This window comes from Gouania willdenowi, chromosome 7 (genome assembly GCF_900634775.1).
Source record: "Gouania willdenowi chromosome 7, fGouWil2.1, whole genome shotgun sequence".
Lineage (NCBI taxonomy): Eukaryota > Metazoa > Chordata > Actinopteri > Blenniiformes > Gobiesocidae > Gouania > Gouania willdenowi.
Genome location: NC_041050.1, coordinates 2,417,008 through 2,437,188, shown reverse-complemented (window position 1 = coordinate 2,437,188; position 20,181 = coordinate 2,417,008). Strand labels below are relative to the sequence as shown.

General features: G+C 37.2%; 1 protein-coding gene across 2 annotated transcripts in view; it reads right to left on the bottom strand.

The window, feature by feature from the left end:
- plxna2 (plexin A2) overlaps positions 1-20,181 on the bottom strand; it is a 259,815-nt gene that overhangs the window by 48,847 nt on the left and 190,787 nt on the right. For both annotated transcript variants that reach the window (XM_028452432.1, XM_028452433.1), the window contains exons 14-17: positions 15,611-15,728; positions 11,710-11,846; positions 9,027-9,194; positions 7,332-7,425 (exon numbers count right to left, since the gene is read on the bottom strand). In XM_028452432.1, the coding sequence (XP_028308233.1) occupies positions 7,332-7,425; positions 9,027-9,194; positions 11,710-11,846; positions 15,611-15,728 (517 nt within the window). The remainder of the gene's footprint in view (positions 1-7,331; positions 7,426-9,026; positions 9,195-11,709; positions 11,847-15,610; positions 15,729-20,181) is intronic.

Here is a 20,181-nt window from a genome sequence, read left to right as displayed (position 1 = left end):
TGATTTTGGTTGTATTCTGAATCATTACGTGTAATCGTGTGTACTTTGTCATTTTATGTGGGGTTTTTTGTGTCCTTGGAGTAAACTTTATTAATTTTGTGTGTTTTTTGGTTGTCATTTGTATATTTTTGATGTGATTTTGTGTATTTTTCTGTCATTTTAACAGTGTTGTTGTCATTTTGTGTAGTTTTGTTTTTGTTTTGTCAATATTTGGTGTTTATTAGATCTAGTGCCACATGTGGGCCCTGGGCTGTGAGTCTGATTTAGATAAACGGAAACAGGTAAATTGCCATGGACACCCCATATTATTCCATTATACATCATTTTCTCATTGTAATCTTTGTTCATAAACGGAGACAACACCCTGCACAACTAGAAAATCCATCTTTGATGTCAACAGTGCAACATTTGTTTTCTTAGAAATCACTAATTTCCTCCTGCTATCAAAAGAAATATAAATATATGCAACATAACACAACGTCACTTCTTTGCAGGACAATAAGTTATTATAATATAATATTTATATTTTTTGATCCCACACTGTTGAGTACAGGTCATTGGTGAATGTATGAATGTTTTAAGTGCATATTAAAGCTTGAGATACTTTTTTAAGTATCATCTGCTCTGCTCTCTTGCTTTTTGGAAAGGTGTGTTTTTACACACACACACACACACACGGCCAGATGCTTCAGTCCTTCGTCCTTTCGCTGCCACGTTGGCACAGCGAGACATTAGCAAGTCAACGCGAGCTCAGTGACAACCATCTGCTCACCAGGAACGAACACGGTGGGAGTTCTTCAAAGACTCTCCTCACTTCTTCCTGTCCACTCCCTCTCTCTCTTTTTTATTATTATTAAATAAATCCACTTCTGTGCTGCTATCATGCGGCAGTGTAACGTGCAAATATAGCAATGGATAAACATTGCATTGTGGGATTTGATGAAGTGTTTTCTGCTCAGGGTGGAGTAACAAGCCTTTATTTTGTGTCATTGTAAGCTTTTTCTAAAATAGTTATATTCATTTTGACTTTAAGTTTCCAACATATCCAAAAAAAAAGAATCCAAGAAAGAACATCTACTTCCTGAGGCCACGAGGCAGACCAAGCTACACGTTGTACAGCATTGATAAAGTGAAATGGGGTCAACAGAAAGAGAAAATAATTGGAAAGTCGGCCTCATCTGTCTTCTTATTCCACTATTGGATGGAGCTGCTGCGGTGTTTTAAGGCAGTAACACTGCAGCCCCTTTGGCTGAATACATTACCATGATCTAGTGAGCGGACACAGCCCACTCAATCATTCAAAGTTCTTTGGCGAGCAGAGAGAGAGAGAGAGAGGAAGGCTGCGGGGATGTGCTGAGGAAGAATATGAATAGTTGTTGGGGTCAGAGGTCACACTGAGGCTAACGTTTGACTGCTTTTAACTTAGTTTCTTCTATTCCTCCTGTTCAACTTAGATCCATCGTCTATGAACCGTGTGGTATTTAGTTAGCACAGAAGTTTCTACTCCAAACTTTGATTTACCATTTTTTACCATGGTTCATCGTCCATTCCGTTTCTTTTACCTGTTTATCTCTCTATAAAAGCAAGGAACCTCTGTCTGTCTGTGTCTGTCTGTCTGTCTGTGTGTGTGTCAGTGTGTTCCTCAAATGAGACTTTCAACATGGCTGCTGCTTGGTTCAAGGGTGTGCAACGTCAGATTTGTTTGGATTGCAATGATACCATTAATAAATTATTCATAAATGCTTTACAAATTCTGCAATCATTGTCCACCAGAGCCAATTATTGGAGAGCCCACCCCCAAGTCCCACCTCCTGAGTCGAGGGACGCACCGATGCTTCACGTGACCATGGATTTGTACCTGCAGCGGCGCGAGCTGGAGCGGTATATAGCCAGTGTTTCTTATTTCATCAACACATTCTTAGTAAAGCCAGGCCTACGATTTAAACCTGGTTTAAAGCCATCTGTGACCACGCCCCCTTTTCCCATTCCATCAAACTCTTCTCATCTTGGAGCTCCCCAGCTCAGCCAATCAGCAGACAGTGTTTAGATTAAGGGCACCTATTCATTAGACCCACACGATCGATCACAGATTTAATGATTAGAGATGTGAGGGTGCATGTGCTGCAGCTTTTAATCTAATTAAACAGCCAATAGAAAGCAATGCTGAGACCAACAGGATGTGACATCATCTGTTACTGAGCAGTGAGAATAAAAGACAGACACGTTAAAAAAAAGAACAAAAAGTTTCTGTGGTTTGAACATTTTGAAAGTAGTAAAAGGTTAAAGATGGTGTTATTTAGTCAATGTATCACAGAAAACCACCGATCACATGATCACAACAATCTTTTGCCATTTCGATTTAAAATCATATGAAATTCTGTTTAATTTCCTTTTAAAATACTGTATTAAAGCATTTTTTTAAAGTATAACAGAAGTCTTTTTTACTCCTTTTCCTTTTGTAGATCTTTGTTCGGTGTTTTAAAGCATCACGAAATGACTTCTTTTAAAATGATGACATGGTTTCATGAGAGTGAGTCAGTAGATTAAGCCAAGCCTGCTGCTTAAACCTGGTCGGGAGCAGGTTTGACCCAAGGACTGTGTTACTATGGTAACCAACAAGGTGTTTTCTCGTTAATGAAACCGCCGTTCAAGTTAGAACCTGACTTAACAGAGCCGGTCTGTCAGGTTAAACCTGGACTTAACCCTGAGCTGGACTTGATGAAATACCCCCCAGACGACTACAAAACGTAAACAAAAAAGACAAAAATCACCCCCAAAACCCACGAAAATACACTACATGAGCATAAAGTATGCAAAATAACAATACAAATACCCAAAATTACTCCCAAAACACACAAAATGTGCATAAAGAAAACAAATTAATAATAAAAAATACCCCAAATGTCTCCCAAAACAAACACAGAAGTACACAAAATGAGCAAGAAATTTACAAAATTCCTTTAAAAAAATACAAAAAGAAAATAAAAATACACAAAACGACTCCAAAAATAAAAAAGACAAAATAAATACACAAATTGACTCAGAAAACTTACAAAAATACACAAAATGAGCATTAAGTGTAGAAAATGACAAAATAAATACCCCAAATGACTCCCAAAACACACAAAAATACACAAAATGTACATAAAGCAAACAAAATACAAATAAAAATACCCCAAATTACTCCCAAAACACACAAAACAAACACAGAAGTACACAAAATGAGCAAAACATTTACAAAAATACTTCAAAAACACACAAAAGGACAACAAAGGACAACAAAAACACACAAAATGACTCCAAAAACAAAAAAAAAGACAAAATAAATACACAAAAGGACTCAGAAAACCCATAAAAACACACATGAGCATTAAATATACAATATGACAACAAAAATACCCCAAATTACACCTAAAACAGCCAAAACAATTAGCCTATGCATCTGGCAGATGAAATAATTTTAGGTTTGGAAAATGTTCTTAATATTAAAAATAAGGCTTTAATGAAGATCGCTATAAATGTTTTAATTGTGCATTTATTATCAGGAATGAACACTTTCTGTATCTCAGCCTGGTCTGGTCTGGTTTCTTAGTGAATGTGTGCAGGTGACACTAGGGAGGAAATGAAGAGAAGCAATTTAGTGAGAGACAGGTGATCATTTGAAGGCTCGTTGATGGACAGCCCCTCTCGTTGCTATAGGCGGTGGTGGTGTGACAGAAAAAGGGTGATAAGGCGGAGATGAGGGATGGGTAATTGTAACCTTAGCATTTAGCAGGAATTCATTTTCTGCTAAAGCTGAAGTGCCATGTGTGGAATAAATGAGGCAGGGGCTGAAGATGTGACATGTGACACTTAGCGCTGAGACCCTAAAGAACTCAGACCTCCACGGATGAGACAGATGGAAGCCTGAAGAATGTGAACAAAATCTGTACTTGACTACTTTTCTAAATGTTCCTTTGACTAAAAGAAGCTACTCTAACACAGAAGAACACTTTAGCACTAAACCCCAGGGTTGGCTTTTAATTTGTTTTCAGGGAGCGTTTTTCTAAGCTGGACTGACAAGTGGAGCTAATTTTAGATCCTATTCCAGAGATAAGAGGTTGGAAACGTTCTGTAGGCAGCGAGGAAGAGGAGGAGGATGGCAGAGATCCATGTTCTCCATGTTTGTGTTTACGCTCACACCGATGATGCTATTGTGAAAGTCGGTAAAAGATTCATGAGAAGAAGCTTCCTATAGTGCATAGTAGGACGTGATGTGTGAAGAACTTTCCATAACGTGCCATCCTGCGTGTTTTCTACGCTGCTGACATCACGCCTGCATCCGTTTACATGACATGTGGAATGTAGAAGTGGATTACAATGAAGGGGATTCCTTGGTTTTTCCAAATTGGGTAAAATGCATTTTTTTCCAGAACAAAACATAATAAATGTAAACTAACCCATAAAACCATCAAACAGCATATAGAACATATGCATGTATCTGAACAGCTTCCTGGCAGTTCTGGTAACTACTAGTCAAACTAAGTCATCAACCAGTTCCTTGTGTGCACACCTACAGGATACCAGAGAACAGGAAATGATCATAATTTATCTGACTTTTCTCTACATCCTCCTCCTCTTATGTACAGTAGTCCATGTTAAAGGATCCTCCACTGTTTTTACAAATGTGGTCTAAACCTTTTAAATGTACTTATTAGAAGATCTATGTTGAAGAAAACACATTATTATGCACCGTATTCATTTTATTACCTTTTAAAAATGGGACTATTTTACAGTTTTAGAGCCTGTGTTCCTCCATCTTGAATTCACATTCAGCCTGATTTTTACATCATTTAGAAGCTTTTTCAAAAGATGCACAAACCCTGAGAAATGAAGTTGTTTACTGTCCGTGATTACTCGTTTAACTCCAGCCACCAGAGCGTGTCAGCGCGCTGTTTAAGGAGAGCTCTTCTTCTCTTTTTGGGTCACACCTATTTTTATCCTCTTTTGGTAAATAAAACAGGGTTACATCAACAACTTGAACTTTTCCTGATTATTTAGAGCAACCAAAAGCAGCACAAGTTGTCATTTTGACCAAAATGGGGCCATGTGACATCATCAATCATGTGATTTCAAAGTTGGCGGAACAAAGGCTCTAAAACTGTAAAGTTGTCCCATTTCTAAAAGTTAATAAAACAAATGTGGTGCAAAATAAAATGTTTTGTTAAGCATAGATCTACTAATAAGGACATTTCCAGATTATCAAATAATAATAATAAATGATAATCTGGTGTTTGCCATCCTTGGTGTGGAAGGAAGAAAATCTAAAAATACTTCCACCAAGGAGTTGTTAGTTTGTTTGTTTGTTAGTTAGTTTGTTTGTTTGTTTATTTGTTTGTTTGTTTGTTTGTTTGTTTGTTTGTTTGTTAGTTAGTTTGTTTGTTTGTTCGTCTGTTAGCAAAACTAGGCTGAATTGAAAGTATTTAATGGATTTTTACAACGTTTTGCAGGGGATCCAGATCAATAAACTGATCAGTTTCCAAAATGTCTGTCATCATTGGAAACATTTCTAAAATGTCATTGTCGACCTTTAGGAAATTAGACTTAATTATGTCAGGTTGGTTTCTCAAACATCTGGATTGGTTCTAGATTGCGCACGTGATTTTGGAGTTTTTAGACTTATGAACTATAAGTGCTCTCCTTCTGCGTGTACCCGCTTAAGTCGAGTATATTTTTTATCTACGGCTCTGTTAGAACTCTGCTTTGGGGCCCCCTGGTGGTTCGAGGGACCCTCTGCATCTGCATCGTCTGCATATAGCCAGAAACGTCTGTGGAAAAAGCCTTGAGCAAATTGCTGATGTCCACAACTGCTGTAATTTCCTTTCCAAAGCTGATCTAATTGCCTTTTTTTTTACCCATCATGCCCCCTTAAGTCCTTTTGTCTGCCCTTCCCACCTCAGCTCAGACCCTGAGAGAGGAAATCTCATCATCTTAATTAAACAAAGACCCCCCAGGACATGGGTTCAAATGCAATTGCTAACGATTTCCTGCAAAAAAACCAAGACTTTGATTATAAAAAGGCTCTTTATGCTGAGCGTGGACTTCTGACTGCACTTAATCTTCCATTGGAGCCATTAGGAGGATGGTGAACACCTACAACATCCTCCCTCCCTGCTGATTCACCCAAATCACACTTCATTACAGCATAAGTTTATAAATTTAAACACAGAGGTGAAACCTGAGGAGCTGCTAACTCTACCTCTCAGTTGTGACTGGCTTTCATTCAGTTACAGATGCTTTAGAAACGACTTGTTTTCTGCTCAGACTAAACAAAATGAGCTTAAAGTATATATTAAAAAAAAACAAACAAAGAAAAAAAAGCCTAAATTACACAAAAAACACACTATACAAACACAAAAGTAGACAATATGAGCAAAAAACTGTACAAAATTACCTAAAAAACACACAAAATGACAATAAAAATACACAAAATGAACATAAAGCAAAGAAAATAACAAGAAGAGTCCCCCAAATACTCCAAAATCGCACAAAACAAACAAAAGTGCACAATATGGGCAAAATTGACATCAAAAACACACAAACAATATCAAAAACACAAAAAATGAAAACATAAAACATAAAGCAAAAGAAAAAAACAAAAAATATTCCCCAAATTACTCCAAAAACACACAAAACTATAACAGAAACACACAAATAGGCTCCCAAAACCCCAACAAATATACAAAATGAGCATAGTGTATATGAAATGACAACAGAAATACCCCACATTTTTCCCAAAACACACAAAACAAACACAAAATGAGAAAAACATGTACAGAATGACTTCAAAAATACATAGAATGAGCAAAAAGTATACTAAATGCTGACAGAAATACCCAAAATTACTTAAAAAATGCACAAAAATACACAATATCAGCAAGAAAAACTACAAAATGACTTCGGAAACACACAAAAAAGGACAACAAAAATACACAAAATGAGCGTCAAGTACACAAAATGACAGCAAATATATCCCCAGTTACCCCAAAAACATACACTAAAGTACACAATATGAACAAAATATATACATCTGCAACCTTCTCCCTCCCTGCTGATTCAAACCAGACTCTACCTCTCAGTTCAGACTCCATCATTCACCACTGGCTTTGACTCAGTTACAGACACTTAAAGAGCTTTAGGAACGACCTGTTTTCTGCTCAGACTAGTCATCATTTACTGCGCTGGTGTAGCTTTTAATGTGTCGTGCCTCCACTCTGTTTTATTCCACTGTGAGCGTGAAAAGCATGTGTGGCTACGCTCAGCGGCCGATACAAACAACAAGTCCTTCTTACATTGACCGATTCCCGTCCGGCGTATTTCACCCTGATCCTGGGCTCCTGGACCGCGTCCAGGTTGTTTCCCGTCACCATCAGAGGGGTGTGGCCACTGAAAAGAGAGAGACAAGACACATTTAGTTTCCTCCTTTTGACTAATCACTTTCAATACATCCATTTACTCCTGACCCACATTGTTTCAATAAGTATTACCATTGGAAACGTCCTTAATTAAAGTGTTTGTGAAAAAGTAATCACTTGGAAAACTGCCTGGATGTGTTTCTAGCTTTAGGAGCAGCAGCATTTCATTTTTTATTTCAAGTGAAAAGTGTGCCAAGCAGTGAATTGAATGCGGTTGGAGATTAAAAAAATAATTAAAGAATGCTACACAATATAGAACAGTGGTTCTCAACTTTTTCAGCCCGCAACCCCCAAAATACAGCCATAAAGTCAGCAAAATGATGTTCCATTGTTCTATGAACCTGTGCTAACCACATTTATTTATTTATCTGAATAATATCCAGTTATTCAGAAAGTTTACTAATAATATTTGCACTATAGTACAGTATATGATCACCTCAAAGATGTAAATCCTTGATATATTCAGAAAATAAAATGGATTAAAAGTGACCAAAAACAGTGGAAAAAAATGGGATTTTAAGATTAAAAGTTGCAAATTAGTGACCAAAAATGGACCTAAAAAGTGGTAAAAAGGGTCAATGTTGGCTAAAAAGTGGCAGAAATGGTGGGGAATAATTTAAAAAGTAGGAACAATTAGTTTAAACTGGAAAATACTGATCATGACAAATCGTGAATGTGGTTAAATTGGCAAAATAAGCATAACTTATAGTGAAAAGAGGTTAAAAGTGACGATAATGGGTCAACACACGTGACATTAGGGAGAAAAATGATGGAAAGGGTTTATAAGTGTAGAAAATGTCTTGAAAGTGGAAAAAATATGCAGAAAATTCATTGGAATGTGATGGAGAAGTGTCAGAAACGGGAGTAAAGCAGCAAAAATGCATTAAAAAGAGCAAAAATATGAATAAAATAGATTGAAATATGGCAAATTTGGTGTAATGCAGGAACATAAAAACAAAGATATATTCCTCATATCCTAATCTTTATCTGAATTAGCAGCTACTTCATCCATTATGTAATGATGTCAAAAATAAACTAACTAAAATGAATCCACGCCGTTTAAAATCCTGGCTCCGCCCCCTTCCCTCTGAGCTCTAATCCCAGGTAGATTTTACACTGCTTCCTGTCGTTTGTTTGTTTTTGATACAAAGTAAACGTAGTTGGCGTGCAGCAGCTCTGCCTCTTCTGTTCTCTCGTCGGTGCTGCTGTGCGTTTGCTGCCGGATACCAATTTACGCCTTTTCTGAGCCCACGCCATCTGCTGTGGACTCACACCTCCGATAGCACATTGTTCTGCTAAGATGCTTTTTTCATCTCCATCGCTCTCCTCCTTTTTAATTAGCAGCACAGAGTGTGTGTGCGTGTGTGTGTGTGTGTGTGTGTGTGTCTTTCAACAGATGGATCAACACTGCTTTCCATTGGAGGATCTCACTCTCATCACTGTCGTCTCCAGTCTGTTTGTTTTAATCAGATCTGGATTAATTAGAAGTAAACTGAGCAGTAATTGAATGTGATGCCTTGATTCATGGATGTTCTGTGACTGATGGAGATGATGGGGATGCAGATCCACTACCTGGCGATGCTCCAGTCGGGCTCGATGCGTTGGACGGTCGGGTCCTCGATGTAGTTAAAGGTCAAGCTCTCGTGGATCTGGGCGCGATCGACGCTCACGCTGATCTGAACCGGACCGACACCGGATAGAGACGGAGCAGAGTAGCACACGATCTCCGTCATGGTCCGTCTACGAGTCAAAGAGAGTTACCAATAAACAAGCTGAGTCAGCATCAGTGTCTGAGAGAGTCAAAGAAAATTCAAACATTGGACGGGATTATATAAGTTTAGAGCTGGTGGTCGTCAAAACAGAAACGACCAAAGAACACCAACAAAATTACACAAAAGCACACAAAAATATGAGAAAGTTGCACAAATATACTCATAAAAACACAAAAATGATAGAAAAATACTCAAATAAACAATGAAATTAAACAAAATGACTCCAAAAATACAAAAATCAGCAAAAATACAAAACGCACACAAAACAATGAGACAAATACAAAAATGGACTTTAAAAACACAAAATAACAAACTCAAATGAACAATAAAATGACACAAAATGAACCAAAAAACATACAAAAACAACAAAAATACCCCCAAATCCCTCAGAGGATACAAAAAACGTCAACAATAATACACAAAATGACTCCAAAAGCACACAAAGCGATGAGATAAATACACAAATGAAACTACAAAACTAAACTACAAAAAATACACAAAAAATGGCAACAAAAATACACAAAACGACTCTAAAACAAACTAAACAATAACAAATACACACAAATTCACTCCTAACACACAAAATGACATTAAAATACACAATTAGATAGTTTAATACACATAAATAGACTGTAAAACAAATTAAATTACGACAAAAATACAAAAATTGACAAAGAAAGACATCACATGACAACGAATTAAACACATGGACTCCAAAAACACAAATAACCACAAAAAAGTTATTTCCTGTATTAATGCTCAGATTAGTCATTATTCTAAATGTTCACATGAATATTGATCATGTGACTCATGGCGCCTGCTGTGATAAAAGCTCAGTTTCAGATATTTAACCAATCCTGAAATAACTTTTTGCATGAGGAGAAAAACATGTTTTCTCTGCTGGTTCAGTTTCTAATCATCCGTTCGATAAATTCTCAACTCTCTGGACACTGAGAAGCAGCTGCCCTTCCATTCATTACCAGAGGAGAGTTTGTAGTGGAACTAGATCTATTTCTGCTCTAATGCAGGATTACACCAGAGAAGCACAAAATGCAGTAATTACACCCATTAGTCATTTACATTAGCTTGACTTCCCAACCTTACAACAACACTGCAAAAGTACTTTGGAAGAGCTTTAAATAGGAAGGTAAAAACAGAGCACGAAACAGACTGAATGAAACTCATAGAAACAGATGAAAAATAAACCTCAGAAATGATTTTAAGGTTTGATGTTACAACAGGTTTCAGCAGAAGAGAGATTTAATCCCTTTAAGGCCAAATCTCAGGAATATTAAAGAGAAAAGTGTATTAAAAAAAACAACATTTAGCAGCTTGTTCAATTAGTGAATATTTAAAGAAAAAACACATTAAAAGGACTTTTTAGAACGATTTTACACTATTAAATATAGAGAGACGCCATTTTGGTGAGGATATGACACACGTTTGTTGATCGGCCTGGCCTCTCCCTTTAAAGAAATGTTGAATTGTGGGAGGTAAAGCCGTAACAGGTGTGTTTACATTGTGGTAAGTGTAGTTGTAGCTGTTAGCAGCAGAAACGAGCCATGGCTGAGTAGTAGTTAGGTGTTGGAAGCGCACGCACATGATTAAAAACTGAGATTAAAGCTGCGTGAAAGGATATCTGTTCATGGATGGAGTCCTAACCAACAGGTACCAGTTCATCATTTAGCCACAAGGAAAAAGGAGGGAACAATGTGGTGGGGGTGTGGTTAGTGCCATGACACCCCCCTGCCATGTAAGCAGAAACATAGTAGTGCTCTGAACAAGTACGTTTACAAGCTGCGTTCAAAGACTCTCTGTGAGGGAATTCTATCGGTTACAGACGTAACTTATGATTCGTGGCCCATTAGCCTAGCCCATTAGCTTAGCCCATTAGCTTAGCCCACACATCCCTCTCATAGCAGCTCAGCTTGAAGCGGTCCTCACATATCACCGTAAACGTATTAAGTGTGTATCCTGTACCGATATAATGGAGCTAACATCTGGATAACTCTGACTTAGTATTGTTATTGGTTTAGAGATGCAAAAGAAATGTTTCTGTGGGGTTTTTCTCTTGTTGTTATAGCAACCATTGGCTTTACACTCCACCATTGTTCAGAAACAGTAGATGGAATCAACGAGCGTGCGTCACATCCCGACCAAAATGGCGGCTCTCCATAGTTTATTGCCCAAGGTCTAAAACTGCTCTAAAAAGTCTTTTTACAGTGTTTTATGAACATTTCCACCACTGATTTATTTTTTCTCTGAGTCTTTTAGTGTTTTACTCATACCTCTTTGCAATCAATCACCATTTACAATGTGTATGTATTGCATACAGAAATGTTTAAAAGTCTGTAAAGTATCAGAATTCACATCAACCTGGCATAAATAGAAGTTTCACTGGGAAAACAAAGACACTTTATGATATGAAGTCTACTATAAACACATATTGTTGCAGGTTTAACGTTGTGAGAGAAGAAACTCACCCGAAGAACTCGCACGTCTGGTTTCCAAACTGGACGTTGACGCTGCTGCCGGCCCCCAGGTTCTCCCCCATGATGGTGACTTTGGTTCCTCCAGACTCTGGTCCTCTGCTGGGAGACAGGGCCACGATGGTGGGAGTCTGACGGAAGGAAAAAGATGGATCATGAGAACATAAAGATGCACTAAAAGATGGATGCCGAGGCCTCCCCGTGGAAGTGCTTTAAAGCTTTAACACATTATTGTGCATCTCCTGCAAATTACAGTCATCCATATTTTGCCGTGCAGACCCTGGTGGTAGTGGTGGAGTGGAAGGAAGAAAAGAAGCTCTTAGGAGCCCCTCAGAGAGCCTCCGACGGCATGTTGTGCCTCGCCGGGTTGTGTCAGAGTAAAGCCTTTTAAAGACAGTCTGAAAATAATTAGTGTTTACAGCCTTCACACAGACAGATGGGCAGATAACCAAGTAGACAGCATGTCCACACTACGGAGAACAAACACAGATGCAATTGTGCAGAAACACAGTGGAGCACAAAGGAAAAAAAGGACCTGTACGGCTCTATTTATTTATTTACAGACGCTTCAAATGTAGCCGTCGGCTCGTGTGGTCACAGGTAAGACATCGTCTCACGGAAAACCAACAAAACCTGCAGCACAGACTTTTATTTTGGTAGGTAGACTTCCACTTTTCTGTACTGTAGGTAGGGCTGGGCGATATATCACAATTTCATTTTTAGGGATATAGAAAATTACAATATCGCCTATATCGATATATATATATATATATATATATATATATATATATATATATATATATATTTAGCTTATTTTGTTTTAAAATACTTGCTCTAGGAGTTGCTAAAATCGATTAAAAGTTAAAAACTGGCCAATGATGGGAATGACAAACCTTGAATGTGGTTAAATTGGCAAAAATATGTTTGAAATATGGTGAAAATAGGTTAAAAGTGACAATAATGAGTCAACATATGTGAGATTAGGTAAAAAAAATGGTGGAAAAGGTTTATAAATGACGGTTGTTCTATGAATCTGTGATAACCACATTTATTTATTCATCTGAATAATGCCCACTGTTGTACAGGAAGTTTAGTATTATTTGCTCCATAGTTTACAGTATAGTTATCTTATAGATGTAAATCCTTGTTTAAATCAGAGATAAAATGAGTTAAAAGTGGCCAAAAATGGTGGAAAAGGTGGTGAAATGGGATTTTAAAAACCACAGAAATTGGTTAAAAGTTGCAAATTAGATACGTGGATAAAAACGGACAGAAAATGTTGTAATAAGGTTTCAAAGTGTCAATATTGGCTTAAAAGTGGTTGAAATGGGGAGGAAATAATCATGAAATATGGTGATAAGAGGTTAAAAGTGACAATAATGGGTCAAAATATGTGACATTAGGTGGAAAAGTGGTGGAAAAGATTTACAAGTGCTGAACATGTATTGAAAGTGGAAAAAAATGCAGAAAAGTCATTGAAATGTGATGTAGAAGTGACAGAAATGGGAGTAATGTTGTAAAAATGCATTAAAAGCATCAAAATTATGGAATGAAAAAGTGATGAAAATAGGTTAAAATATGGCAAGTTTGGTGTAGTTGCAGAAAAATGGTAAAAAATAAGCAAAAATGGGCTCAAATTGTTCACAAATTATTCTTGAAGGCATCTATTGACCCCAAATGTGGATCATATTGATCAGCTGTTTGTCATTAAATGTGTCTGTGTGGCATTTTTCATCAGCAAATTTGACCCAGAATTGTTTTTCTGGTCAAACTTAATTTGAATTAAAAACATCAAGATTTACAGTATATCGTATATCGCCATTTTGGTTAATATCGCCCAGCCCTAACTGTACGTATCCTTTATTTAATGAAAGATGATTAACATTGAGGGAAAGGTTTGGTGCATTGCATTGTGGGATGTGGAGTCCCATAGATGTATGTGTTTTTACTTCATTCTTACTGTGATTTTGATTTCTGCTGTTTTCACTGAAAGTTGCAGCAAAAAATATGGAGGATGTTTATTTTAGAAATGTAAATGTCTGATGGAGTAGGTTGATATCATGGCAAAAATGGAGTCTAAGTAAAAACACTTCTATGCATCCATACACGACTCCACATCCCACAATGCAATGCAGTAAACATTTTTCCAAAATCATTCTGTGTGTTCTTGGAGTTATTTTATGTATTTTTCTCACTTTTGGGGACATTTTTCTCATCATTTTGTGTATTTTTATCATTATTTGAGTGTGTTCTTGTATTTTTTGTGCATCTTTGGAGGCCTTTGGTACGTGGTTATGTGTGTTTTAGATGAAATAAAAACAAACTTTTGAGCAAAAATTTCAACCCTTAACATCTTTTTTTTGAGCAAATGATCTTTGACACTAATAAAAATATACAGATGAAAAAAATGATCATCTCTAGTAGCTTTAAAGTGCAGAAACACACAAAAACATAATACAGCTCCCATGTACTGTACTGTACTCCTAAATGTATTTAGATGTTTCCAGAATCTTTCTGACATTACCTACTTTTCTCCCTTTTTCTATCCATCTGTTTTACTGCTAGTTTTAACATCTGTCGACTGTTCCATCACAAAGATTTCTTCCAGATTTGACGCCTGTCTGAAGCAATAACATCGTCACTGAATCCACATAAATAAAGTAGCAAAGAAACCAGTTGGAACTTAAATATTAAATATAATGGGAGGGCACAGCAGAAAAAGTTGGAAAACCACTGCAATAAACATGTTCACCTCTTATCTGACCCGTATTTACCTACAAATGTCATGTGGAGTGAATAGATCAAACTCAAGGCCCGGGGGCCAAATCCGGCCCTTTGGCGCATCAAATTCGGCCCGAAAGTTATTTTTAATCTCAAACTGTTGAAAGAACTTTAGATTTCTACAAAATCTGGCAAATTCTCCTCAAATTATTCTATGAAATGTCCCCAAATTCCCCAAAATCAGGGAAAATTAAGCGAAGATCCTGCACATACGCTATCATTCATACGTGAAAGTGCAAACCAGGGCACAATAATGTTGAATTTGCTCTTTTTTCCAGCTAAAATCTATGGCCCACTTAACCTCAGACTGGTCCGTAATTGGCCTAAAATGAGTTTGACGCCCTGGAATAGATTTTTCAATGTTGGTAAAACTCTCGAGCTTCTCATTTTTACTCTAAACACACATTAACTCATTAAAGCATCAGTGTGAGGCCCAGCGCTAGCTTCCAGCGCTAGCTTCCAGCGTTAGCTTACAGCATTAGCTTCCAGCGCTAGCTTCCAACGCTAGCTTACAGCGTTATCTTGCAGTGCTAGCTTCCAGTGTTAGCTAGCTCAGGTAGGCAGTAAGCATCAGTATAATTAGCGAGTGCTGTTAATAGTGATAGTAATGCTAAGTGCTAATTGAGAAGGTGTGAAAGTGCTTCACTGATTATGGGTTTGGAGACGGGACGGGAGCAGATGATGACAGAGAGAAGGGAACGTGCTAGCGAGGGCGTGGAACAGAGAGGAGATAATTATCCTCTCTTATTTTTAGCAGCTTGTTTATTCGTCGATCTGTGTCGACATCCTCTACTAAACCGTCCAATCACATCCCACCTTTAAATGTTATTCCACTCATATAATAATAAGATCGACTGTTAAACACTGAAGAGAAAAATAAAAAGTAATTGTGTCAGTATCTCAGTTCACAGCTAGAAGGTCACGGGGTCACGCCCCGATCTTTCTGGGAGGTTACCCTGATATTTTTTAAAGTGCAAAAAGATTTATATCAGAGTAGGAGTCTCTGTAAAAGTGAAAGAAGAGAAATAATAATAATAATAATAATAATAATAATAATAATAATAATAATAATAATAATAATAATAATAATAATAATAATAATCTGCGAGCGTACCACAAACGTGTAGTGATGTGATGAGCGCGCCCTCAGTTCTGGTCGACACTCGCCCACACACAGCTGGACTGGACCAGGTCTGTTGTCCCTGGAAGTGGAATCCATCTCACACACAATCCTACAAAAGTAAAAAAAATACATCCATCAGAATCTATTCATCTTATAAATATACAGAAATATACAAAATTAAAACACAAAATACACAAAACTATCGCAAAAAAACACAAAGTGACCCAAAAAACACACAAGATAAAAATAAAAATACAACAAAAATACCGAAAAATACAAAAAACAACAACAAAAGTACACAAAAAATACACAGAAACAACGGAAATAAAAAATTACTACTATATATATATATATATATATATATATATATATATATATAACACTACACCAACCGAAATACACAGAATGACAAAAATACACTAAACTATAGCAAAAATAAACAAAGTGACCCAAAAACAAACCAATATAACAGAAAAGTTCACAAAACAACAACAGAAATATAGAAAATAAAACAAAAATACAAAAAATAAAAACAAAAATACACAAAAACAATGTAAAAATAATATACAAAACAACAAAAATACACACAATGGCCCCCGCTGTGATAAAAGTGTAAATTCACTCCTTTTTCATTTTGACAAATCCAACTTGTCGGTCCATGAGGCTACAATACTAGCTTAGCTTTGATCGTCAATGACAACGAGGGATCTCAAGCCTTTGATTTTCCACAATTACGGATAATGGGACAGAATTACTTTCCTGAAATGGTCAAAAGAGAAAATATCCTGATATTACTGCACATGTAAACGGATCATCAAACGCTTAGCAGCAGGGAAACAGAAAATATCAAATCTTTTGCAAAATCTCGCTATGAAATCTTGTGAAATGATGGACTTTCCCTCCTGAAAAAAGAGTTTCTATATGACACAGTTTCTATATGACACAGACTAAAGCTTCGACCGACACGTCTTAATGTAAAGGATCAATGACGTGTTATCGTAGCATGTGATCAGGTGTCACCCTGCAGCGCTGCATGTGACAAATAAAAGCATCTATTGATTGTTGGTGTTATTTGAGTCCATGAAAAACCATCACCAATCTGTGGCGAACACATGACTGAGTTTTCACAGTTTTTCTATCCAAACGGCAAAAAAATGCTTATTTTCTTTTAAAATGACGTCCTACTAATGCTGACTCCACAAGAAAAAGCAGTCGATCGATTTTATCTGTGAAATATTGACAAAAGAGGCGTTTTCTTTAAAGCAGACAGCAACAGAAAAGGCATAAATCTGTTTTCTTTTCTTTCTTTATGGTCCAGTCCATCACATGACGCCTCTTGACTCAGAACTAGCAGCTGGTGTCAGACGGGGACACGCTCAGTCATAACGAGCCTGGAGCTAACGGCACCCGCGGCGCAAAGCTAACAACATCATGACCAAAACTCCTTCCACTCCTTTAAAAGTTGGACCAAAGAGGTTATGGGTTCCTTTTTTTAATCCTGCTCACTCATTTCTTTATATATGCCACATAAATGAATTCCCCAGACTGTCCCAAAATGAATTAAAGTGCTGTCAGATCCGTGCACGGCTGACAAATGGTCTCCTAAAGCCCAGCGACGACGTGGTGAATGTTAATTACAGATGGCCTTTACAGGGCGTGAAATGCAGTCACAGAGTAGCACAGTCGCTACATAGTGCACGACATGCACGGCGCACAGCAGGGCCACACACGCCACGCCATTAACATTCACGTCAGCGTTTAGAATTATAGCGGCTGCGCAGCAAAGGTCAGGGCCAGGCAAGTTTAGGCACAACAAGACAGCAGCCGCTAGCGTTTAAAGGCACATTTCAAACGGACATCAAAAATTCAGTAATTAAGGGAAAACATATATACATGAATAAAAAAAAAATGAAGATATACATCTAGACAGCATGGAGAAGTTGGTCATTTATTTTTGAACAATGATTTAATGATTCCATAAGTGAAAAACTAAACTCGACTCCAATTGCTCACACGAGAGGAAAGTTAATAATTCTGATTATCTACAGTGACTCAAAAATGTTGTCATTTAAGAAAACAAAATGCATTTGTATATGTTTATATTAGCGTTTACGTCAAACATTTGAATCCACTGTAGGCTCAATATTTTTGATAAATCAAAAATCTATGTATGGTTTGTGTTGGACAGTCTGAGAAAGTTAAACAACAGATTGTGGCCCCTAAAAACGACCAATCAGATCATAGACGTAGGAAAAACTCAAAGTTTGGTGTTTGTTGCCTTTTTGTGTGGTTTTGTTGTTGTTTTGTGTGTTTTTGGAGTCATTTAGTGTATTTTTCTGTGTTTTGGGGTAGTTTTACTGTCTTTTTAATCGTTATTTTTGTGTTCTTGTATTTTCCTCATTTTGCATAATTTTGTGTGTCTTTGGAGTCATTTTGTTTACGTGCAGTTTAGATTGTTGTGTGTGTGTAGTTTGTGATTTTGTCTGCTTTATGAGTCATTTTGTGTATCTTTGTGTGATTTTGTTGCTTGTGTTGATATTTGTTGACATGTTGTGCATTTTATTTTGTCATTTCGTGTGTGTTTGGAGTTGTTTTTGTGTATTTTTTTTTAATCATGATTTGTGTGTGTTCTTGTGCATGATTTTCTGGCCATATTGTGTCTATATGGAGTCATTTTGTATAAGAGTTGTTTACGTGGTTGTTATGTGTGTCTTAGTTGTAATTTTGTCTGTTTGATGAATCATTTTGTGGGATTTTGTTGCTTGTATACTTTGTTCTACTACTTATCATTCTGTGTGTGATGGGAGTTATTTTGTGTATTTTGAAGTCAAATCTTTGGACGATTTGTTTTGGGCGCCCCTTAAAATTAGAGCAACGTCTGGTGTATGGAGAAAATATATATATATATAAATATATATATATATATATATAAAGCCGTTTCCCCTTCAACATGCAGATATAGTGTTTTATATAATACTACACGAGTGACGTTTGTAATGTTCTTATATTTATCAGCCTGAAAGTATGTTAGACACAGTTCCTGCTGCTTAGGGCATAAGAGACTCCTCAGAAACACACAGCAGTGATAGTATGCATGGGTTCAAGGGTGCAAGTGTGTGCACAATTATCTCTGGACCTTTAGAATATTTATCGAGCGATGTGCTTTCGTTTATTTAATCATTTTATGAAGGTTTTAATTCACTGTAGTGTCAGCGTAATGATATATATATTATGTGCCTTAGTTTAATGCATGTCATGTTTTTTTAATACCAAAGTGTATTTTCTCCACCAGTGAGATTTAAAACGCCCGAAGGAAATCCACCTCAATCCAATCCAAACATCTTCATATACACATTTATCTATTATGAATGAACGTCACGTGTGTGTGTGTGCGTGTGTGTGTGTGTGTGCGTGTGCGTGTGCGCGCGTGTGTGTGTGTGTGTGTAGACGTTTCCATTTTATGTGAGGCTTGCGTTACGTGAGGTGGTCTGCAAACCATGAGACTTTCTGTATCTACACACACACACACACACACACACACACACACACACACACACACACACACACACACACACACACACACACACACACACACACACACACACACACACACACACACACACACACACACACACACACACACACACACGTTTCATTAGTTTAGGGCGACCAGGACCGGCCTCGCTGTGATGCGTTCACAGCACTGGGACAATTAGTGAAGTAAACACACGTAAACACACACAGATGTTATGGGATTGTTGTTTCCTGGGTGGGGGGGTGGGGGGGTGGGGGTGGGTACCGCGTGGAACTCATCCAGGATTCATTCAAATGGAGAAGATGGAAAAATGCTTTTCTTGTCACATTGCACAAAAACTGCTATTATTAATAATTCATCAACACCTCAGGCATCAGGCTTCGTATTATTATGAGTTATGATAACTTGTGTTTTTTATTGCTCCATAGGAGGGATCATAAAACATAATGCCGACGTGTAATTACATCAGTGATTGCTCGACACTTTTGTGCAATATTACCTGATTTTTATTCAAATGAAGCCGATGTGAAAAATCACAATTTTCTTCGTAGTTTTTGGCTTCGACGACGGTTTCGTTTTCATGCGCTTCTTCTACTCATCACTAATGCCGACCACACTTTGCTGCGTGGCTATTAGCATGTGGCTGGACAAGTGTCCTGTGTACAAAGCAGCATAATCAGCTGCTCAGGGAATCATTGTCCTATGTCACAAGTGTCAAACTCAAGGCCTGGGGGCCAAATCTGGCCCTTGAGAGCATTTGGAGAATGTGAAAATGGCAACAAAAACATGAATCATTGTGTATATTTCCAAATACTTCAGTTGTTGTTGAAAGAACTCCAATTTTTTGCAAAAATTAATGCAGTTTTTCTCAAATTATTTCACAAAATCTCCCCAAATTAAATACAAATTGGTCAAAAAATAAATAAATCAAAGGACATTTAAGTATCTGTCACTTATTGTTTAGATATGGTTGATGTCTTCCATACGTTGAATTTATAACTAGGTCACATTAATGTTGAAATTGTTC